The sequence below is a fragment of the Silurus aristotelis genome (genome assembly GCF_946808225.1).
Source record: "Silurus aristotelis genome assembly, chromosome: 13".
Taxonomy (NCBI): Eukaryota; Metazoa; Chordata; class Actinopteri; order Siluriformes; family Siluridae; genus Silurus; species Silurus aristotelis.
The window spans coordinates 22,616,775-22,642,661 of NC_139586.1; the positions used below are offsets into that span (position 1 = coordinate 22,616,775).

At 35.3% G+C, this 25,887-nt stretch overlaps 1 protein-coding gene across 5 annotated transcripts; it reads right to left on the reverse strand.

The window, feature by feature from the left end:
- Window positions 1–1,330: 1,330 nt before the first annotated feature.
- Window positions 1,331–24,375, reverse strand: mfsd8l1 (major facilitator superfamily domain containing 8-like 1). Of its 5 annotated transcripts, none has more exons than XM_083559274.1 (12): window positions 24,136–24,371; window positions 23,106–23,291; window positions 22,940–23,002; window positions 20,953–21,072; window positions 20,667–20,746; window positions 20,109–20,379; window positions 17,764–17,840; window positions 17,264–17,477; window positions 16,917–17,039; window positions 14,610–14,740; window positions 14,238–14,319; window positions 1,331–1,442 (listed from the first exon to the last, which is right to left on the reverse strand). In XM_083559274.1, the coding sequence occupies exons 1-11, from the start codon at window positions 24,209–24,211 to the stop codon at window positions 14,254–14,256; spliced, it is 1,407 nt and encodes a 468-aa protein (XP_083415400.1). In that variant the 5' UTR covers window positions 24,212–24,371; the 3' UTR covers window positions 1,331–1,442; window positions 14,238–14,253. The 5 variants fall into 5 exon arrangements, with proteins under 5 accessions (XP_083415400.1, XP_083415401.1, XP_083415399.1 ...); XM_083559275.1 differs by lacking the exon at window positions 1,331–1,442 and adding an exon at window positions 9,418–9,556; XM_083559273.1 differs by lacking the exon at window positions 1,331–1,442 and adding an exon at window positions 12,266–13,231 and having other exon boundaries at window positions 24,136–24,375.
- Between the last annotated feature and the right edge of the window lie 1,512 nt (window positions 24,376–25,887).

Sequence of the window (25,887 nt, forward strand, 5' to 3'; positions counted from 1 at the left end):
ATCGTTTTATATTTATAGTTCCTTTTATTTAGATATCAGATTTATATTTAGCTGCAGGTTGTATTCCGTATAGACTGTAACTGTCTGTGACAAATATACAATTTACATTTCTATTGTTTGTTTGGTCGTGTTTCATTTTTCTTTTGATGTGCAATTAATTTAAATGTGCACCAGTTTCTGGGGTTTTTTTTATTCCTGAATATTCTCAGGTTGAGCATAACTCGTTCCAGTTAATATTACACAATTAAAAACAGCTAAATGTCATGTAATGGCCAACATCATTCATGAACTCCGCTTGCCACAATTCACCTCTGCAACACATGGCAGAAACCTGCTCATCTGACTCCCTTCCTAAGTGTATCGCTGGCCTTCTTATTGCACTCACTTGTGTCCAATCAGCCTCACACTATAAATCACCCAAACTTCTCACTCAGCCAGATTGCACTAGTGGTATTACCAAGTAGATGCTTTGTGTGGTTTTCCACCTGTTTCTGTGCCTGGTTTTGAGTTTGGTTGAGTTTTTGGCTTGTTTGTTTGAGTACAGTATCAGTCTGCATCTGTACCTGCTGTTAAAACACCTAAACACTATAATAATTCTCATAATTCATGGTAATAATAATAAAATAAAAAAAACTAAACTAAACTAAAAACAGTTTTTTGATATATACTAGAAATTTGAGTTTTCACATAATACATATAGACTTTTTTATTGTTTGTTTTTTTATTTTTTTTATAAAATGCATTAGATTACTTATTAGAAGATTGAGTTGCATAAAGTTTTTTTTTTTTTTTGACAATTCTTCATGTTCCAAATTCCAATCCTAACAAAATGTTTATGCTTTTCTATTTAAAAGTTTTTTTATTAAATTGTCACTGAAACAGCTGTACAAAATAAGAACGCTGTATACAGATACTACAAAAGTATGTTTTAAAAGATTTTCATGGGTATTTTTAAGTTTCCATTTATATATTTAGTAAAAATATGATCTTGCAAGTTAAGAACAAAAACTTTTACAGTGATAATACAATTGCTACATTTTTGAATGAATATTTTTTTATAAATTATATTGTTCCAGATCTACTAGTTAAATCTTAGCTTTAAAAAAAAAATTACTAACAAAAAAAGTACTAACAAGTAAAGAAAAAAGTGCACAATGTAAGCTTATACTACAAAAACCATATTTGGTAGAATTTACTGGCTATTTCTCCAGTCTTACGATACATTTTTTTTTTTTATACAAATATTTGATGTGACTGAAAGCTCTTTGTCTTTGTCCAACTATTATTACCTGCTAATGATGAAAGTAATAAATCAGTTCAGACGTGGTCATTGGTGAACTCTTCACCCTGCTGGCGTCCGTCCATCCCTCGTTCCTCATCTCTCCGTCAGTCAGCGCCGGCCTCCTCCCGAACGATCCCGAGCATTCCTGCTGTTTCCCTGACTGACAGGATTTAATAACACGTTAAAAGAGTTCTCCGTTATTAAAGGCCATGCTCGCTAATTTTTTGGGTCGATGTCAGGAGCCGGAGCTCGAGCCAGACCTCGTCTTTGGACTCATTTATATTTTAACCCTCACTATAGTGTGCACTATTTAGCAATGTTCTATTCCACTGAGCCGTAACAGCATCTCAGCTGCAAGGTTTAGCTTCTAACCCTATCAGCGATAAATATTACGGATAAAAACTCAAGAGCCCCGAAGCTCTTCTCACGCTAAATGCTAAGATTCCTTATTACATGTACGTTTTTACATTTTACTTGACAAGCTTTGGCTTTGATGTTTGTTTTTTTTTCATTATTACTGAACAGCAGGTAAACAGAAGCGAGATTGTGAAGATTGCGTGTCTCGAGGCTGCCTGAGCAAACACGGCGTGCTTTTATTCGCTAAATTCGGCATGTAATTTAACGTTAAGTTAGCATTAGCTCAGGACACGGCCATTACCAGCACGTCTAAGAATGCGCGCCAAGCTGCGATCACACTTCCTGATAAGCTCCCATCTGCTCCGTTACCTCCAGCAGGACTTTAACTCGCTCCAGACGATGCTTAGTGTCCTGTGGTTCTTATTATTTTTAGCTTCTCATGTTCGAGGACGGTTTCTTTCTTCCGCTCTCAAGTTTCCTGACAGGATTATAGTGAGTGTATCAGCACATCTCTCCATCACTTCCAGCCTTAATCACTGCCTCGATCACAGTCTCTCTCTCTTTCTCTTTCTCTTTGTTAATTAGACATGCAGGTGGGGATGAAACTAAATGAATGGCGTTAAAAATCAACAAAAGTAAAAGAAAATGCATTCTAATTTACTTTAACTAAAAACCACACAATCTTTATTATATTTGAATTTTGAAGATATTTATCTTAGTAAATGACATATGATTAACTTCTAGTAAATGGCATAAACTCCAATGTTGTGTGTGTGTGTGTGTGTGTGTGTGTGTGTGTGTGTGTGTGTGTGTGTGTGTGTGTGTGTGTGTGTGTGTGTGTTAAAATATACAAAACATAAAAAATATTGCCATGCAGCTTAACTTTATACTTTTTTTTTCTCACAACCAAACCAAAAGAAATGTAAAGATGATATAACAAAAATTAATTTTACAATAAAAATAAACAACGATGATTAAAAAAAATCTTCATAAAATCAATTCATAATTTTTTTTTATTTTTTTGCTATTTTTTTTTAAGAATTTTAAGAACTTTTCCCCTCTTCTTTTAAAAATCTGAAAATCATATCATTTAATCATATATATCATGTGGCATGATTTTATTTAGTTTATTATTATTATTTTAATACTATCGTTATTATTAGTAGTAGTAGTTGTAGTAGTGTTTTTATATTATATAATATTATTTTATATTATATTATATTATATTATATTATATTATATTATATTATATTATATTATATTATATTATATTATATTATATTACTCTAAATGCAATTTTTAAAAACAGTCAAAATTGATCAAGAAGAACTACTAGAAAATCTGAAAAACAGAAATCAGGGATTGTAAATAAAATTAAAAAAAGAAAACAGTCAATGTGAAGAACATGTGAGTTATGATACTCCCAATTTACTTTTCTTTCTTTCTTTCTTTCTTTCTTTCTTTCTTTCTTTCTTTCTTTCTTTCTTTCTTTCTTTCTTACTTTCTTTCTTTCTTTCTTTTATTTTGAAAACACTTTCTGCACCTGTCTCTCTGTTACATTAAAAAAGTGGATAAAAGGAAACTCCTTCTGATTATTGTTATTTTTAGCTTTTTCCAGCTCAAGTCCAGTTTCTCTTTTCCTCTCTCGAGTTTCCTGGCAGGATTAGAGCGAGTGTGTGTTCATCTGATATCGGCACATCTCTCCATCATTTCCAGACCGAATTGGTGCCTTTTCTTTCTGTTAAATTCATTATGCTGCATTGTGATTGGTCGAAGTGGTGGAGTTTGAGGAAGTGCTCCAGCTTGTCACTGTGCTACATTTTATTCCTACAAAAGCACAGAAAACTCAGTGAACTGCATCAGCAGGAAACATTTATTAGTTTGGAACGTGGCCATTTTTTCCCCTCGTTTTTCTAGAAAGTGGTTCTGTGAAGTCTAATTCACAAACACTTTTTTTTTCATTATCAGATCTTGCAAAAGGAAAAAATAAAGATTTCTAGCAAACATTGTTTCTATGTTCATTTTGGTCCTCAGTGTGACTTTAGTATTTTGGTATAACATTTGTGTCTTTTGTTTGTTAGCTTGGCTGTGACACTGATGAAGGTGGGATGCTAGTATAATGTTGCTGTGATGTGGGTAAAAGCATGTCATCAAAGTGATGTTAACATGAAACTTGTGTGATGGTGTGACACTGGTGAAACAGCGGTGTATTGTAGCATGATGTTTGTGTAAAGTTGGTCCCTTAATATAACATTTTTAGACATAACTTTGCAATAATATTTGTATGATGTTGGTGTAATGTAGCTTTAATCACGGTGGTGTTTTTTTTGTAATCTTGCCTTCATGTAAAAATTCCATTAGTGTAGCGTTACCTTAATGTTTGTATAATGGTGAAACGTTGCCTTGATGTGATGTGATGTTAAGGCGTAATGCTGCCTTGATTTCAGTGATGTTTGTGTAACATAATTGTTAGTGATGTTATTGTATTGTTCATTTAATGTTAGTGTGAAGTTGGTGTAACGATAACTATAATGTTAATGTAATGCTGGTGTAATGTTACTTTAATGTTAGTGTGAAGTTGGTGTAATGTTACTATAATGTTAATGTAATGTTGCTGTTGTAATGTTAATATGATGTTGGTATAACGTTACTTTAATGTTAATGTGGCGTTGGTGTAACATTACTTTAATATTAATGTAATGCTGGTGTAATGTTACTTGAATGTTAATGTGATGCTGGTGTAATGTTATTTTAATGTTAATGTGAAGTTATTGTAACATATTTGTGTGACGTGGTGTAACAATGGTAGTGTAACGTGGCATAATGTTACTTTAATGTTAATATGATGTTGGTGTAACGTTACTTTAATATTAATGTAATGCTGGCGTAATGTTACTTGACTGTGATGCTGGTGTAATGTTATATTAATGTTAATGTGGTGTTTGTGTAACATTAATGTTTGTGTGACATGGTGTAACAATGGTAGTGTAACGTGGCGTAATGTTACTTTAATGTTAATATGATGTTGGGGTAAAGTTACTTTAATGTTAATGTGGCATTGGTGTAACACTACTTAATATTAATGTAATGCTGGTGTAACATTACTTTAATGTTAATGTGATGCTGGTGTAACGTTACTTTAAGGTTATTGTGGCATTGTTGTATCATTACTTTAATATTAATGTAATGCTGGTGTAATGTTACTTTAATGTTAATGTGGCGTTTGTGTAACATTAATGTTTGTGTGACGTGGTGTAACAATGTTAGTGTAACGTGGCATAATGTTACTTTAATGCCATGTAATGGTGTAATGTTGTTTTAAAGTTAAGTGTGCTGTTTAGGCATAATGTTGGCTTAATGCTAGTGTGTTGTTGGTGTAACTTTGCCTTGATGTCAGTTTGATACAGGTGTAACATTCACTCAATGTTAGTGTGATGTTGCATTAGCGTTATCTCGATGTTAGCGTGCTATCGCTGTGATTTTGCGTGCCATCGCTGTGATACTGGATGACAAGGTGGTTATTTTATGTCTATGTTGACAGAGGTGTGTCCCAAATGTCCACCTGAAAAATCAGAGTAAAGCACAACGAAGCAGGTTTGAAGGTTAACTGACAAAATCTATTAGCATTAATGTTGAAATGGTAACAGCGAATGATTCTGTGACATTTCAGTAACACAACAAGCTCAAGCTAACACCAGTAACCCCTAACAGTTTAAGCACCAAGACTAATTGTATGCATTAAACAATGACATGAAATATTTCACTTAGAACATTTTTTGTGGCAGGAAAACAGTGTTTTGTATTTCTTAGCACTGAGAGCAACACCCTGCTCTGAGCTTTGATATAGAGATCTGTGATTGTTTTATCGCTTCTCTTGCTTTCACATGCCACGTGTTTTTCAAATGCTATAATGATGAAATGAGGACCCGAGAGGCCGTCAGTCGATCACAAGCTGAGTTTTTTTTTTTTTTGCTGATGTTTCAGAGCGAGTCCGGTTGAGACGGGATCGCAGATGTGAGCGTGTTTTGGCTCTTCTCGTTCCAGAGAGCGGATCTGCACCCAATTAGCCACCACCTAATCATGTGCCTTCCAGCTCTGGCTCGCGTTAGCGAGGGAAAGAAAGCGAGCGAGCGAGAGAGCAAGAGAAAAGAAAAGAAAGAACGTCAAACAGGACCCGGAGCCAAGGGATTGTTCTGGGGAAGTTCAAATCGTTCTAATTGAATCTGCAGTAAAAAAATGAAAATTGTGTTTAAAAAAGAAAAAAAAAATGAAACAGACCACCGTCGTTCAGCTATTCAACGCACGCACTTGATAGGAAAGAAGCACAAGCGATTGACAGACAAGAACTGCTGTCAAAACATGCTGTGGGCTTTGTAACTATGCACATACGCACGCACACACACACACACACACACACACACACACACACACACATACACACCCAGCGTGATATGCCATTCCTTTGTCCAATTATCAGACCCATGATGGCATTTCAGGCTCTCTGGGATCCGTCACAGTTCATCATGAGGTCATCGTTCACTACACTGCACTCTCTCTATCTCTCTCTCTCTTTTCATCCCTCTCTCTCTTTATTCATCCCTCTCTCTACATTCATCGAGAGATCTTTTTTTACACAGCTATAATGAAGTCATATACTGCCCCCTACAGACTGATACCAGTACAATCATTACTCCTTTCTACCTCCTTTTCTACCTTTGATCGTATCTGTCGAATGATGGCAGTTTTGCACTGAACTCTGGCACATCACGAAAAAATTCCAGGCCCAAGCAGTTTAAGGGTGACCTACTCCAACCCTTATCTGATGCTTTTCCATGTTATTCGGAGAGATAGTGTCGTTTCTGGATTAGAAAAGGGCCGCATGGAAGCCAACCAAATACAAGCACAGTGAGGTTGTGGTGAAACTCTCTTTTTTCTTGCAAAGATTTAATGTGATTTAAATTGTACTTCAGTTCTTCTCTGACGGCTCCAAAAATCTTAGTGCGCAAGAAGCAATAAGCTGTTTGTTTCAGTTCTCCAACTTTTCACTCAAGTGAATTTTTTTCTTAAATACCGAGCCTGAGCTGAAATCTGTCTGAACAGCACTGACACCTGGTCTCCATGTGAGCAGTGAGAAATGATGGAGAAATAGCATTTGTTTCTAATAACGGATAGAGTAAACTGCTCTTTACCTTGCACTCATACTTTCTGAATTTTTTTGCATCGCTTTTGATGAGATCAAATCCTATAATCCTGTATAAGGATCATCAGCACTGAGCCAGTAGGAGAGAACATCAGGAACTCTGAGGCTCTGAGGCTTCGCACTGCCATAATTAAAGGAAATGTTTTACATTTTAACATTTTCCTTTATTGTGTGCCTTTTCAAGTTAATCAAATTGTAATGTAAATGTAAATTGCAGAAAAGATTTGCAGAAAAAATGTACGTCACTCTGGATAAGGGCGTCTACTAAATGCCGCAAATGTAAATGTAAATAGAGTTTAATAGTCACTATTTTTCTTTTCTTTCCTTTTTGTTTGAATTATGGATTATTTTCCTTCATTCTTTCCATCATTTAAAAAAAAAACCATCCATAATCCATTTAATTCTGGAATAAATTCTTTTTTTCGGTTGAAATTTTGGACTGATAATGAAATTGCTATAAATATATATATACAACCAGGTTATAAAACATTCATATTAGATATCAAATTAATATATTATCAAATACTTCTATTGCTTTCTTTTATAATAATCATAACAATAATAATAATAAGAAGACTTGTGTTATCACTGCTAAATGTAATTTAAATTAAATGTAAATTTAAAGTTAAATAATTAAAATTGAAAAATAAATCAGATCATTGTATTTATTATTCATTTAAATAATTACAGTTTAAAAGGAAAAGGAAAACAAAACCAGTGATTTTTAGAAGTATTGTTATAATAGATTGTATGTAGTAGTCATTTAATAATTACTGAGCATTTTATAAATAAGTAGTATAATACATTTATATAATACAAAATTTCCTTTATGTGCTCTGAGATTTTTAAAAGAATAAAAAGGAATATTCTGTAAACTTTATAAACTTTTGTCATTGAACAAAATTAAACTTAAAGAATGAAAAAACACATTGCTCTTTGTCTCTGTGTGTGTGTGTGCGTGTGTGTGTGTGTGTGTGTGTGTGTGTGTGTGTGTGTCCGCAATGCTTTTGTGCTATGAAGCAAACGGATGTTGAATTCACCTCTGACCTTAAGAACTTTAACCCACTGACCATGATTTTGCTTCACAAAAGCCGCATATACTTTCTATGCAACATTTAACACACACACACACACACACACACACACACACACACACACACACACACACACACACACACAGAGACGTATTATTCATGCTTGGCAGATCAGGAGAATAGATTTAGGCATGTTTGTCAGTGTTATTCACTTTCACTCACTCACTCACTCACTCACACACACACACACACACACACACACACACACACACACACACACACACACACACACACACACACACACACACACACACACACACACAAATCCTTCAGTGTTAATGTCTCTTAAGTACAGGTTGTGCACATCTGGTTTTGAAAATCTCATTACACAATTTTGAGAAGATGTTCCACTAGATTTTGGAGTGTGCTTGTGGAGATTTGTGCTCATTCAGCCACAAGGGTGGAGTCAGCGTTCCAACTGTAAATAGAATTGAGGTCAGATCTTTATAGCAGGCCACTCAAGATCTTCCACTTCATCCCATGTAAACCAGGTCTTCATAGAGTTTGCTTTGTGCACAGGAGTATTGTCATGCTGGAACAGGTTTGGGGCTTCTAGTCCAAGTAAAGGGTTAAACTCATGCTACTTTATCCAGAGATGTCCTATATGATTGGGTACCTTCAAATCTGTGGTAACAAATTTGGAAAAAAATGACATATGGCTGGAAAATGAGAGGTGTCCCAATACTTGTGTGCATATAGTATCTGTCTTGTGTGTGATTAATGTATTTTGCTTCCCCACCCCCGTCTCGCCCCTCTCTCCTACATTGCCCCACCTTGCACCGGGTGTGTGAGGATCGGAGTCCCATCTGTGCGAGAGGCGCGAGATTGTTAACCCTGATTAGACTGATGCGGCCCTCAGCACAGAGACGGCGTGAAAATCCTGCTGTGGCTTCGACCTACTGACCTGCTGCTGAACCCTCGACACACAAACACACACACACACACACACACACACACACACACTGCGTCTCGCTCTCTTGCTTTATCATTGTGTTGGGTTTAAGCGCTGAATCTGGATTTTAAACACAGTGCTTTACTACAGAGTGTGTTTTCCGTTCGAAACTAAATCCTGTGTAAAATTAAACGTTTTCAACATTTCTGTGTCCTTTCTCAGTCTAAAGTCTGACCACACAGCCACTGTGTTTACAGCACCTAAGAGTCAGCCATAGTTCCGTGTAAGCGATATCACATTTACTGTAGAAATAAAAAAGAAAACCTCTTCATTGTGTCTCAGCTGCATCGCATTACTCTGAGGTCTGAGTGCTCGTTACCGTAATTAAACCCAATGAGAATCAAAACCTCTAAACGACATGACCTTTTAATCATGACTCGCCTGGAACAATGGAATCCAATCTGGACTGAAAGCTGCAGTTAGTACGTGTACAGGATCCGGTTCTGGGAAAATCACCACACATCACACACTTTTACACACTCACTCAAAGTGTATTGTTTTTCCCCGAGTATGCGACTTTATATGTTGCTCTCATGCACAAGTCTATACAAATCATGCTTCTAATATAAATGTTGGTGATTCACAGCAGCGTTCACCATGTTCCCTAAATGTAAAGAGGCTGTTCTGGGTTTTTTTTCTTCTTAATAGCATTACTGCATCACAGGAGTGTCCTATAAATCGAAAATAATAATTAAAATAATAATAATAATGATGATAATAATAATAATAATTATTATTATTATTATTATTAAATGTTAAATAATTATTTTATTTAATGATCATATAATTACTATTATTACATAAATTCTTTTTACTGTGTAATATGTCTGATGGAGATTCATAGTGTTTCATTTGTACAGTTCATTATTATTATTATTGTTTTAATTACTTTTATTCAATATTTATAGTTATTATTAGATCTTATGAAAATTCACTTCTTTCCAGTAATTGTAATTAATACTAATTCATAATTATTTTATTTGTATTGTATTATTCTAACTATTGTTTATTGTTTTTGCTTGAAATGTGTTCAAAAGCATAAACCATAATAATGAATATGAACCCAAATCGTTAATGAATCAATTAAGTTTACAAAAATCTTGTTAGTCTTTTAAAGTTATAGTCAATGTATTTATTATTATTATTATTATTGTTATTATTATTATTATTATTATTATTGTTATTGTTATTGTTATTATTATTATTATTATTATTATTGTTATTATTATTATTATTATTATTATTATTATTATGAGCTGTAATCAGTTTCTATCGTAAAATGTTTCTTTTTTTTAGCTTCTAAATATAAAACACTATTTGAATGTAAAACCAATCCAATCTGTAGCAATAATAAAAAACAACTAACAAAAATGCAACCCAGACGTCCACTGTTTTTGTTTTAGCATATTGTCTCAAATGCTTTTTTTTTTTCTTGTATTTTCTTTTTCATTTAAGCCATATAAAAAAGGTCATGCTTCTTTAAAACAAAACAAAACAAATGTCAAAAAGTAAATAATTAAGTAAAGCCTGCTAGTTTTTTTTTTTTACTTTTGCGTTTTTTTTAAATGAATAATATGAAAGCCAAAAAAAAAAAAAAAAAAAAAAAAAAACCCTAAACATAAATAAATAAATAAATAAATAATAAATCGTTTTCCTCATAAATACAATTATGTATCAAATGACGATGATTAGATGAAATGAATGAATTTGAAAAAAATGTAAAAGTGCGACAGGTGACTGTAAAGCAACAGATTTAACTATTAAACAAATGGGGTTTTTTTTTTTACTCTGATTTAGATCTCACATTTTTCTGCAGAACATTTAGTATCCTGCTCAGCCTTACAAAAAATCCCCAAAATATAAATGACCTAAAACCAAAAAAAACAGGAGTTCATGTAAAGTTCACACGTCCTCTATCATCACATCATGTGCATCTGTTTGACCAGGCTTTTTTTTTTTTTTTTTTTTTTATAGTGACAAATAAAATTGCCAGTGGCCCGATGCATCACATGATGGTTTGTATAGTGTGTACAGTCTGACATTGATTGACAGGTCAGTTTTTGGGTCAGAGCAGTTAGAAAAAGCTCTAAATCAACTTCACTGGATGGCTGGATGCTCTGCTCTCATCATGTTATTGCCCCAAACACTGCCCCGCCCTCCTGACATAGAGTTCAGCCAGGGGTCACACCACGCACTGACCGCCATGGAACATCCAAATCAACAGCACAAAAAGGTTCTGTTGATTGGACAGTGTTGAGTGAGGAGCATGGATTTATAGCGCCCCCTGTCCTCAAACAGACAAAAAAGAAAATATTATAAAATAATAAAATAATTTATGCTTGGCCTATTTTTCTTTTTTTTAAATATTTATTTACATATTCATTTAAAATGATTACATTTGGATATATTATAAAATTATATTTGCCATTTTATGCAAAAATTTGGAAAAATATATTTCAGTATATATTTGGAGCAATTAATTACCAGTAAAAAAGAAACTTAAATAATAATAATAAATAATTGTATTCTATTTATATATTTTTTTATTTCTTATTAAGTATACTCATAACATTAAATATATTTTGGACCATTCAACTAAAATATTTAAAATTATTATAAATTGTAAAACACATAATATATAAATATATATACACATTATACATAATACATACATAAATATAAAACAAAACATTTTATAATAAAACCTTTTGAATCTACAATAAAAAATATTAATACAGATATTTGATAAAAAAATGTCATGAATTTTGAATTGTATCATTAATTCTTTTCTTTTTGCTATTTATTATAAAAATTTTTATTACATCATTAGTTTACATTATTTGACTTGACATTTTTAATGAGCATATTATATTACAGACAGATTGAAACAATAATTTTATAGAAAACATTGATAAATAATGGAAAACGGTGTACTGGTGGTTTAGATATTCTTACTGTATGCAAACAAAAGTAAAATACCACGCTATTAACTAAAATAAATAAAATCAATAAATCCAATCATAAATCCCCCCATAAAAAAAAAAAAACATTCTTCCATTATATTTGATGAACTGAGTGATGATATAATTTAAGCAACATAAAATGTACTTTACTATTGTGTTATATTGTGTGTTACGTGTAGGATGAATGGGGCCAAATCACAGCCAAATAAAGACTAAAACTGTAATGTCTGCTATTAATGAATTTTGAAATGAAATATTAAATGAAGTGTCTCCGGGTATGGAGCTGAGAGCCGTGCTTTTCTTGTACAATAGGAACGCTGGCTGGTCAGCCCCCAGAAACCATTACATTCTTATTAATAACACTGAGGACAGCAGTACATCGTCTACCATCATCCAACACTCGGTTGTGTTTAAACAGGTAAAACAGATCCTGATTTATTAATATATTTCAGTATTTTAAAGATTACAGTAAGAAGTAAGACATTTTATATCATATTGATCATATTTATTGATTTTTTATTAAAATGAACAGGTTTTTTTTTGGTTATGTTTTCTGACTTCACTCTGAAGACGTACTTCTGACCCAGATTTCCAAGATTTTGTATTTGGTTTTATTTGAGTCATTCATAGATAGAAATATAGACACAAATTTGTGAAGTACAATAAGATGTTAATACAGTGAAAATGTTTTGTAAAAAAAAAAAAAAAAAAAAAAAAAAATCAATAAATAATAATAATAATAATAATAATAATAATAATAATAAAAATAATAATAATAATAATCCACAGCATGACTGTAATTTAGATTCCAAAGGTCCCATAAGATAAAGCAACATTTTCTGATGGACTCCTTTACAATGTTCAGGTTGTCATTTACAGATTAGGAACAGAGTGGGCGGGGCCACGTGGATGACTCCAAAGAGCTAAGAGCAGTAGATGGTCAAGAGAACAGAGAAGAAAGTTCTAAAAAAAAAAAAATCTGAAGGTGAACAGGGAAAGATGGGTGGATTGAGAAAGAAGAGTGAGCATGGCTAGCTAGATGATTCCTGAGAACCAAGAGTGCAAGACCAGGTGAAAGGCATAGAGTAGGATGTATCAAGGCCAGGTAGGTGATTCCAGAGCAGAGATATTGAGGAACCAGGTGGATGACTAAAGAGCATCTATGCAACAGCGCAAAAGAGCTGCAATTGTGAAATTAACCACAACCAATACAACTTGTGCGGTATGACGTGGTGCATTATATAAAATATAGTGTTATAACAGATATACAGACATATTTCATAAATAAACCCGTACGCTGTACAGGAAACACTCTCTTATTACATATTACAAACATGGTGCGTGTTACATTTGAGCACCATCCTGAGAATGTAGCAGTGAGTCCTGAAATAAAAGGACAATGAAAATCAGAACCATCTTTTTTAAAAACACATACACTGAATGCACGTCTCCAGAAATGACATCATCATCTACAGACTTTGCGAATATACAGGTCCCTGTTAGTGGGGAAATTTGTATTCATATCTTATATAGGAAGGTGTGAAAATGTGTTCATTAGGGGATTAACGGTACAGGGCTTTTGTGTACATGTGAATCGAATGACGTTCTGGTTTGACGTGCAGAACATGGTTACAATCCGACTTCCCTCATGAACATATTAAGTGGCGGGCCAGAAGTTTGTTTAGTTTCTGTCTCACATATTGAGTGTCACCGTGGCTATTTGATCCGTACCGAAAACATGAATTGTCCTGTGCATGTGCGAAATCGCTGCCACCTCCCGCCATCACTAACGTTTTTATGATGGTCAATCGATATGGATTCGTTTATGTACAGCTTCGAAAATTTCTATTAAAAAATGACATTCCGCATATCGAGAGAGTGAATAAATGGATGAAACATGGAAAGAATGAAGAATAACCTTTATGAATAAATAAATTGAATAAATAAATACCTATCGTGTGTGTTTCTTAAATGTATATATTTGTTATGCTGAAGTAAGTAGAACAGTTAAAAAAATTAAAATTAAACATTTTTTATACAAATTTAATTACATTTTTTCCATTTATTTAATCCATTTAATTTGTGCCTATTTAATATTGCATCTATTTGATTTATTTTATTTTATTTTTTATACATTTTATTTAAATCAAGCAGGCATTTTATTTAAAATTGTTTTGAAAAAATTCAAACTGTACCTCACAAATGTTAATATTAATAAATGATGTTAATAAAAGCAGTTTTATGTTTTGCAATTCTTCCCCCTAAACAGACCGAAATGTAACTGAACTGTAAATTAAAAACAACTTATACCCCTTACTTCAATATGATAACGCCAACAAAACTGCATTTATGACAATCTCTCTCTTATACTGCATACATTTGTTGGTACCTGTGTGGGTCGTGTCTCATTCCTCCGTGTGCTCCACTGTAGTGTGCTCGACCAGCCTCTTGTACGAGAAGGCCATCATAATCTGAGAGAAAAGAAAAATCACAAAATCACCAGCAGAGGGCAATGAGTTGGTTTAATTTATTTTTTCAGCATTTCAACTGCTTTCAACACGTTCGACACTTCGCCTCACACCGGTGTGTACTTCCAGCAAAGTAATTAAAAGATGATAAATATACTGAAGGAGTAATTAAGCATCCCTGATGAGCAGTGGATGAGAGTAAGTTAAAAAGTAAGATTAGAAAACAGCCAATATAAAACGTATCTGTCATTTTCTTTTTTTTAACACACACACACACAGACCCACACACTTACAGTAAATAGTACCAGTAAGCCAGTCATCACTCCGAGCATGACATAAAGGTTAGAGGTCAAACTTCCGGCCCATAACGGACCTAGAATAGTGGCCAAACCTCCGACAGAGCGCCGGATTCCCTGACTGAAACCTGTAAACACAGACAGACACACACACACACACACACACACACACACACACATTTTATTCATCAATCTGACTCACAGGAAAAATAGGAAAACAGGCCCCTCCCACTCAGAAAACATGGCTTCTATAATCTAACTGTCTCCTGATCTGTGAGATCTGAAAATATTATCTGAATAGACATGTGGTGCCGCCCAGTTTCCAATGAGGATGGGTTCCCTCTAAAATCTGGTTCATCTCAAGGTTTCTCCCTCATACAAACAGAGAAAAAAAAGAAAGAAAGACAGAGGAGTAGACAGAGACACACATAGAGAGACAAAGAGACAGAAGGACAGATAGAGAAAAAGACAGACAGGGTGACATTGCCTCATCTTTGTCCCCAATCGGACAAATGGTCCTCTGTGACAGACAGTAAAAAAGACAGACAGTCAGGGAGTTTTTTCTTGCTATTTTTCTTCCACTGGCTCACTCATTAGGGACAAACATATATGTACTAAACTTAAACATTTCAAGTTTATAACCTCTTTATCTCTGCAAAGCTACTTTGGGACAATGTCCATTGTTAAAAGCGCTATATATTAAACTGAACTGAACTGAAAATTCAGGTAGTTATACCAATGGCCCCATCGTAACTTGAAAATATTGTGTCGAAACATGGCCTAGCCTACCCAGCAGTCTTAAAGAATGTAATGTAAGTAAACACTATGGGGTAGTATACTATAATTTGTTAAATTATTACATCATTTAGAAAAACGGAGCAAATTACAGTAGTATACTGTATAAACTGTACAGTATATATATATATATATATATATATATATATATATATATATATATATATATATATATATATATATATATATATACATACACACACACACACACACACACACACACACACACACACACACACACACACACAGTGGAACCCGGTTATGTCGATGTCCTACGGGGTCGCCAAAAAGCATCGCGATAACCGATGATCGAGATAAACGAAAATCAAAATGGCGGCAGTCTATTAACGTGCTTGAAATGTCTTTATGTACATGATGTGCGTTAATAAATGAGAATGTACATGCACGTGTTTTTGAAGGGTTTTTTTACACAACAGCGTTGCCGCGATTTGTTTGATGAAGGCATGTTATAAAAATACATACAGTACATGTTTATCTGTCAGGAATCCACCTGCCACGCCCCCTTCGGCCCCCTTCGGCGTGGCAGGTGTTTTCTCGGCCGCTTTCTCTGAAGCTCCCGGCTTCAATCGCGCACATATGGTGCTCGTTTATCATCATCACCAGCTCCTATTTAAACTTCCACACTCTCACTGTCCGTTATTGTTGGTATAAGTTGGTTCACGGCGGTTGTTGTTATCGCGCATGCGTATCCCGGTACGTGTCTTCCCACCGGCACTCTCTCAACGGCTGCTCTTTTCTTCCCAAAGCGCACCGCGGATTCCCCCCCGATCCTTACGGTGTTAAGTCTATGCTTTTGCTGCTCATTCCACGTTCTCCCGTGTGCTGTTCAGCACCGCGCTTCTACTTCCGCCTCCAGTTCATCGCATAACATTTAACAACAAAAGGCATATGTGCACTAACTAACAGCAGAGATTCTCCAGTATACAATACAACACCTGTAGCAGCTGGAAGGTTTGATTTTTCCGCCACTTTCACAAGTTCTTCTGCGGCTGCATCGAGATAACCGACGTTAAATGGCAAATTTTTCCCCCCTTGTGCTCGAGATATCAGGGTTCGGCGACATAAAAAAAAGTCGACATAACCGATAAAAAATGTTAAGACAAAGCTAAAATTTGGCGGTTCCACTTCAAAAACGTCGACTTAATAGGGTTGTGGAGGTAACCGAGGGCGAGATAAGTGGGTTCCACTGTATGTATGTATGTATATATATATATATATATATATATATATATATATATATATATATATATATATATATATATATATATATATATATATATATATATAATCATAATCTATATACATATACATACATACATACACATACACACATTATATATATATATGTGTGTGTGTGTGTGTGTATGTATGTATATGTATATAGATTATGATTTTATATATATATATATATATATATATATATATATATATATATATATATATATATATATATATAAATAAAAATATCATCATTCACTATCCACTCACCCTGTGTTTTCTCAGCAGTCACTTTGGAGAAGAGAGACACTTGAGCAACAGCGATAAAGGGCAGACCCAAAACCTGCAGGAACACGCCGATGATGAACTCTGTCAACTGCCACGAGAACCCGCCTACCACAAAACAACAACAATGGAAACATCCGATACATCTGGTCCTGCTACATTCTCACACATCCACACACATATCAATGCATGTCACAATTTTTGAGGCGTATACATGAGGCCCTGTATCCTACACTGACTCACAGGCACCTACTTCATGAGAAATTACGCAATTTACATGACAGACATGGACAGAGAGAGAAAAAGAGAACGAGAAAGAGACAGAGACCTACCTTGAGGGTTAGTGAGGAAGATGATGCACCAGACGCAGGAAATGTTGGCAAGGAGGAGGCCGATGGACAGCACCACCCTCTCCTCCACCTTCTTGCTGAGCCAGCGGACGAAGACAAAGCCGGCGATAACCTCCACTCCACACACGCAGTACATCACGCTGTTCTCCAGCTCGCCGAAATTAAAGTACTGCTGCGTCAACGGAGTCACCATCGTCTGTTACCACAGTAACCACAATACTGAATATACACTCAGACTAAGTACACAAACAATAAGTGGTAATCGATAAACAATTTGATTGCACAGTTTGGAATCATTTTTAACAGACTGCATTTGTTTAATAAAAAAAAAAAAAACTTTTCTGGCATGTTCTTTTGAAAAATTCTGTTTACATTTCTTCTGCTTCTTGAACTTTTGGATTTAGATATTATAAATAAGAGCGAGAGCTTCCTGGAACATGTTGGTGAATTCAATTGATGTGTGTGTCTCTGTGTGTGTTCACCTCCAGTGCTGTCTGGTTAAACAGTGTGATGAACTGAGCCGTAAGCAGCACCACAACCTCCTCTCTCAGATACTCTGCTAAAACACACAAAATGACGAAAGAAAGAAACGGGTTTTTTAAGTATCTTAGCTAATATTCATGCACTAAGTTGGACATTTCTGAGTGAAACCCCTCTCATGTTTTAGCAGCACTTTTGAAAGTCGCAAGCTCCACTTAATTTTGAAAAGAAACTGCTAGAAGGACCATAGGCAGCTAGAAGTAAGCTTTCTAATTACACAGTCTCTGGAAGCACTAAATGACCTGGGTGTGATAATTGACTCTGATCTCTCATTTAAAGCTCATGTAGGTAGTTACTCAGAAAGCCTTTGATTCCATATATATGGGATACATGTCCCAGTTCATGCTTCTGTTACCTCTAGGTTTAATAATTATAATACAATGCTGTCTGGATGTTCCAATAAGAGGATTAACAATTTCCAGCAAGTCCAGAATGCAGCCACCATACTTTGCATTAAATATTAAGTACTACAATTGACCTATAAAAGCACTAAATTGTTCTTGCACCAAAGCACCCGCATGGACTTCTGGGCTTTATGATCCGCCCTGCCTACATTGATTAAAAGGTGCAGGCTCTTTGTTGGTACCTTAAATAAAAAAAGCTACAGAATGGGGCACAGCTTTCTCTTACAAAGTATCACAGTTATAAAACAGCCATTTAATTTCAGTTCAGGACTCTAGATTAAAGCTAAAGACATGTTTGTGCTTTATATGTGGACAGTAATGAAGTTAATATAATTTGTTACTGTACTTAAGTAGCTTTTTTGCATAGCTGTACTTTACTGAAATAGTTCCATTTGCGGAGACTTTGACTTTAACTTAATTGAGTTTTAAAACTAAATCACACAGCAAGCCACTAATGAGGGTAGAGAGCGTACACACTGTTTTAAACCTGTTTTGCTGCACACTGCAACAAGACGGTTTGTATGGCCCTTCATCCCAGAAGGAAGCCTCTTTTGCTGAAGACAACCTGTCCAAGATCATGAATTACTGGAACCATGTCCTGTGGTCTAATGAGACTACAATAAACTTGTTTTGGCTCAGATGGTGTCCAGCATGTGTGGTGATGCCCTGGTCAGGAGGTGGTATCATCATGTTCTATGGCTGCATGAGTGCTGCTGGTACTGGCGAGCTGTGATTAATTGAGGGAAACATGGATTCTGATATGTACTGTGACCTTCTAAAGCAGAACATTATGCCCTCACTTCAGAAACTGGGACGAACTGCAGTTTTTCCAACATGAAAATGACCCCAAACACACAGCCAAGACAACATCTGCCTTGCTGAGGAAGCGGAAGGCAAAAGGTAATGGAGTGGCAAAGTATATCTCCAGACCTGAACCCTATCGAGCACCTGTAGGCAACCTCAAGCAGAAGGTGGAGAAGAGCCATGTGTCTAAAATCCAGAAGCACCATTATGTCATTATCGAGGAGTGGAAGATGATCCCAGCAACAACCTGTGCATCTCTGGTGAATTCCATACCCAGGATGATAACGATGGTGCTCACACAAAATATTGACACTTTGAACACAGTTCTGACACGTTCACTTAGGGTGTACTCACTTTTGTGGCCAGCTATTTTGACAATAATGGCTGTATGTTGAGTTATTTATAAAGAACAAAAAATCTACACTGCTAAATAAACTGCACAATGACTACTCTAAAATATATGCAATTTTCATTTCTATAGTATTGTCCCTTGAGAAGATCTACTAAAATGCTTGCTGATATGTAAGGGGTGTACTCACATTTGTGAGATACTGCAGATATCAATCAGTGTTTGACTAATAAATATGATTCTATTAATAGATTTGTGTGCCAAATGTAACAGAGAATCACATGGGAATCAACTGGGATGGTTAAGTAAGAGTCTTGTGATAAAATTATAATAGGAACATAATAGCCATAATAAATCATAGTACTTGGGTACTTAAGTACATTTGGCAAATACTTTTAATCAAGTGAAGGTTTAAAAGGAAGAACATTAAAGTGTATCTTTACTTTAACTCAAGTCAATGGTTTGTGTACTTCAATGACTACTGATGTGGTTACTTAAGCATTTTGTGAATAAGCTTTTCTCTTAGGTAAAGGCAGAGGGTTCTGGGGGGTTCACGGTTATAGTGTTTTGTGAACTGGGATGTTTGAATTTCTCTTGCCATACCACTGCCATTTGTTAACTCTGGTTTGTGGACAAAAGAGTGTCTGGCCACTTTATGTCTTTATTAACTAGACATCAAGCGATGGTTCGTGAGAATTGATCAAATACACAGACAAACAGACACTCATACCTCGTGCAGCACTGAAATTTTGAAACGCGCTGGTTTTTATCTGTTCGGAAGGTGGATCTGGTGGAGTCAAGTTGCCGTTAGCGATTGCATTGTCCGTAGCAGGCGAGTTGGGGAGTGTCCCATATGACTCAGGGGTGTCATTAGATTGAACCAAAAGCCTTTCTTCCTCTTCCTGCTTCTCTTCTTCCGATCCCTCATTCCTTCCACTGAGATCATAGTACATCAGTAACACAATAAGCTGCAGCAGCAACCACAATACACACATGAAAATCTGCACACACACAAACAAGCAACGCATTATTAAAAGCATGTAAAAAGCATGTGCTTAATCTGTTGTGTGACTTCTTATAGATTAGCATGAATTATCCTCAGGGATAATTCTAATTTATATGTCAGGATCAACTACATGAGTCAAGTTTTGTAACAATGAAATCCAGTGAGACTGATTGGCTGATGGTGGCTATTTTGAGTAACCCATGTTATCAATCCCCTTACAGTTTTACACAGTGCTATACACACAATGAGAGTTTCATATATATGATTGCATGAGTGATTTACCCCAGGAGCAGTGTATTTATTCACCACAAATGGTCCGAGCTGGAAGTCACACAGCCTGAGGAAAAGGTTAAATGCAGGACCTGAAAGACACAAACAAGGACAAGAACATCAGCACTGTAAAAACATACACTGAACATTAATTAAAGTGGCACGCTGATTCAATGCAAAAATCAAAGCCTGTTTCTGATTTTCCTCGACTGATAAAACGGCTACAGAATATCATTCAATAAAAATCCACTGAGCAGTGATGAAACAACAAACAATATCATTAATCCAACAAACGGACCAATCAGAAGGCCAGCTTGTCTGCAGGCCATGACGGCAGCGAACACCGTGGAGCGATCTTCAGGGGCTGTGATTCTCGTCAAGAAACCAAAAATAGATGACCCGGCTCCTGTTCCGATTCCTGTCCCAAGAAAAAAACACACTCACAGTCATACATCATTAGACAATTTTACATAACACTACACAGCTGATATAAGAAAACTGTGACATCAACATAAAACATCTTTGGGTTTGCGCACAAACAAATAATCTTGCACAGCTGCATTTGATCAGAAACACTCAACAATTTTGCCTTTCAGAATGTAAATGTAGCCCTGTATGTGTATTTGATTTCAATTACAATCATTTTATTTCTGTAAACTCTTTTTACTTTTCTCTCATTATATTTAGATTTTTAAAATTTATATATTTAGATTTTTTAAATTTATATATTTAGATTTTTATTTTTTTTTTAAAGGTATTTCTTTAATTCTATGAGGGTCGTTCAAGTCAGACCGGGACTTAAAATTTTACAGGTATAAAATGTATGCTAGCATGGCAGTAGTATACACAGAAGTAAAAATCTAGTGTGTCCTTTTATCAATAGGTGGCGCACATGTCCAGTCCAGATAATGTTGATCAAATGACTTTTCTTGCGAACGAAAGGGTAAAACCTGCACATATCTGCAGAAGACTTCAAGCATGGTACAGTAGCACTAGTACAGTAGTAGTATTTAGCTGCAGTAAGACATTTGAATGGTGTAACGTCTCAAAGGCCATACGTCCATCGGTGATCGTGGTTTCGCGGTTGTCCACAGATGATTCAGGCTTACTGACAAATCTTTCTGTGCAGAATCTTTCCAGGCATTAGTTAAACACTGGGATAAGTGTATAAATGTAGCAGGGGAGTATGTCTAAAAATAGATGCAGTTTCAACTCAACCTCAAAAGTCCCGGGTTGATTTGAATCTTCTTCTTCTTTCGGCTGCTCCCATTAGGGGGCGCCACAGCGGATCATCCGTCTCCATATCCCCCTGTCCTCTACATTTGCCTTTTTCAAACTAACTACCTGTATGTCTTCCCTCACCACATCCATAAACCTCCTCCTTAGCCATCCACTTTTTCTCCTGCCTGGTGGCTCCATCCTCAGCATTCTCCTACCGATGTTCCCCATGTCCCTCCTCTACACATGTCCAAACCATCTCAAGCTATTGTGACCCGCATATTTGATTTGGCACATGTTTTACGCTAGATGCCCTTCCTAATGCAGTCCTTCCCATTTATCCAGGCTTGGGACCAGCACTAAGAGTGCACTATTGCCATTCTATTCTACACACGGCATGCAAACATGGCCACCATAGAGTACACCTTCCGCAATGTGCAGCGCTCAAAATCGCCAAGCCACTGATTTAGCTCAATTTTAAACACACACACACACACACACACACAATAAAGAAATTCTTTATACAGTCACAACGTGAAGTGTTGCTCAGTATCTCTTTCACATGCTTGACTTATCAAGCCTTCTTGTATCTGAGTGCTATTGTGGTTTGTGCTTCACCGCCTGGTGTACGCTTTACCCTGAACCCCCAACTATGCCCTCTGTTCTGGATTTGTCTGCCTTGGTTGATTAAACCACAAACTTCACTTACTTGTGACTGCATCCTTATATTTGACAATACTATTGTATTCTATTCTTATATTATTCGATTTAATTTATACTTTAAATATTATATATATTTTTTTACATTTAATTTTACATCACCGACCAGTTGTTAAAAGCATTATACTGCATGTTGTACTGCATACGGTTGTGTATGTGAGAAACATATTTGTGCATGTAGGGAAAAAAAACAACATGTAATAACAACCGATATGGTTTGTTTTCTTTATTTGTGGGGTTTTGAGAATCCACGTGGCTCTAAACACAAAATGAATCATATTTGTTATATTTTTTTTTTTTTTTATTAGCCACTACAGAAATAAGAAATAAGGAGAGGACACTGTTACCTGCAACAAAACGACTGCTCAGCAGCAGCCATTTGGAAAATCCTAGAAAATACATGAAATTACCTGAAATATAGAGAGAAACAGAAATAATCACATTTTTTTTCTTCCGTCAGGTTTTCAGCTTATTACATGAGACAAAATAATAAAATAAAATAAACTGTTTTACCAATGATTTCAAAACAGTTGGCGAAAAGGATGATCTTCTTGGAGCCATGTGTTCTGTCGGACCAGAAACCGAATAAAGGCCCTGAGAGCAGGCCACTAAAACTGAATGCTGACAGACTGAGACCCAGAAAATACGGAGCCGCATCCAGCGTCTGCAGGAAACGCCAGATTGTGGGTAAAATCACAGCTAATCACAATCAGACAGAGAAAAAGAGAAGTAGAGAGTTTATTTGATATAAGAGACAACAACACATATAAGACTGTGGATTTGTGTTATATTATCCTTGTCTGTCTGTCACTTGTGTGTCAGTCAATTTGTCTTTCAGTCATTTAACCTTTCTATCAGTCAGTCGAATCTTAAAGTCAGTCTGTAAATCTTTTGTCCATCTGTCAGACGGTCAAACTTTTTTTGTCTGTCAGTCATTCAAACGTTTTGTCTATCTGTCAGTTGAACAAACATTCAGTCTATTCTGTCATTTTCTCTTAATCTTTGTCTTATTGTTTATTTGTCACAGACTCTTTGTCACAGTTTTAACACACATTGTTGCTAAACCGACAAAAAATAACAATCTATTCGTTTCAGCAGACAAATAAAAAACCATGAGACTGAAAAGAATGAATCGTTCAATTCATGCAGAGAGGGAATGGAGATTTAACAGAGCTAATTTCATTTTTGAGGAATTTATGATCTCTCTCTCTCTCTCTCTCTCTCTCTCTCTCTCTCTCTCTGTGTGTGTGTGTGTGTAGAATTAAATCTAGTGGTATATTATTGTTTAAATTTCATCCTTACAGAAGAAGAACTATTTCAGCATAGTTGGGGGAAAACGTAATATATTACATATATAAAATAATATATAAAATATGTTTTAAATAATATTAAATAATAAATACTTAAGATGAGTGCAAACAATACAGAGGAATTAAAGCTCGCTGCATTTGTGTTATTTTGTATATGAAACACTAATGTATGTTTTATGATACTGGTCAGAATCAAGAACACATTGTTTTTGATAAAGCCTGTAAATGCTCACCATACTCCACTCCACTCAGCAGGAAAATTAATCCGATTGTAATAAATGTCATCTTTTTCTTTTTTCCATAATCCATGTCTGCTACTCAAAACTGCTCAATAATAAACAAATAAGTGGAAGAGAGTTTGAATGTAAACAGCACCGAGTCCATCATAGAGTCCCATTATATCTGTGCTGCTTTCAATCACTACAGACTGATACATGAGTTTAACTCACACTGCTGATTTCCCTTCCGTATTCGATTAAGTCCCGCCTCCTGCACAGGGATTGGTTAGAAATATCCGCCTCCTAAGCGATGATTGGCGCCGGCGTTAGATTCGTAAACAAATGTCTCGGAAGTCAAATAAAACATTTTTTAAACCATAAAAAAAACCAATCAATTAAAACCACTGATCAATTATTGAAAATTCATGGATCATTTGTTTAACCAATGATCTTTTTTTTTTAAATCATGGATCAGTTTAAAAACCATTGATCAATTGAAAACAAAAAATCATGGATCAATTGTTTAAAACCACTGATCAATATTCTATTGATTCAGATTCTTAAATAAATCATGACTTGGTTTTAAAACCATTGATCAAATAAAAGATTATGGTTTCCATTTTGAAACCATCGATTTTTTATTTTTAATAATGTATCAGTTGTTAAACCATTTATTACTTAAATAATATGGATCAGTTTCAAAACAATTGATTAGACATAATATATTAAGATAGTGGCTCTATCAGAGTCACGATTAGACAGACATTAGACATTTATATAAAGACTGGGATTTTGTATCGAAAAGTGCTGACCAGCCTGTCCTGTGACTCTCATTAAGCCACATAACACACACACAAACACACAGTCTCAAATTAAATTAGTTGCTTAGTGCAGATCACATAAAAAAAAAATAAACTTACATTAGCTACACCTAGAAAGATTACTTATTTTGTTGGGTTTACACCACTCTTACACTCCGGTCATTCTGTAGTTTTGTGTTTTTTACTTTCTGGAGATTTTACAAACATGGTTTTGTATTAGCATTTTGCACTTTCATAGGCATCTCTGCCCGTGCTGTACATCTGGTAAAAGATTCTTATTTACTTTCATCTAACCCAAGTAAACTACAATACAGAACAGTGTAACCCTTTATTATCCTTCCCCTTCCTTATATACAGGTGCATCTCAATAAACTTCAATATAATTTAAAAAGTTGATTTATTTTTGTAATTCAATACAAAAAAATAAAACTTGTATATTATACAGATTCATCACACACAGACTGGTATATTTCAAGTGTTTATTTCTTTTAATTTTGATTGTGGCTTACAGCTAATAATAACCCAAAATTCAGAAAATGTGATTACTTAAGAGCAATAATAATAAAAAGAATGAAACACAAATGTTGGATTACTGAAAAGTATGACCATGTACAGAACTCGAGACTCAGTCGAGGTTCCCTTTTGTATGAATTACTGCAGCAATACTCCATAGATTCTGAATGGGGTTTAGGTCGGGTGCGTTTGCTGGCAAATTAATACCATGGTCCTTAAACCAAGTATTAGTGCGTTTGGAAGTGTGGGCAGGTGCCAAATCCTGTTGGAAATTTAAATCAGCATTTCCATAAAGCTGGTCAGCAGAGGGCAGCATGAAGTGCTCTAAACCTTCCTGGTAGACGGCTGTGTTGACCTTGGACCTGATGGAACACAGTGAACCAACACCAGCAGATGACATGACTCCCCAAACCACCACTGACTGTACAAACAT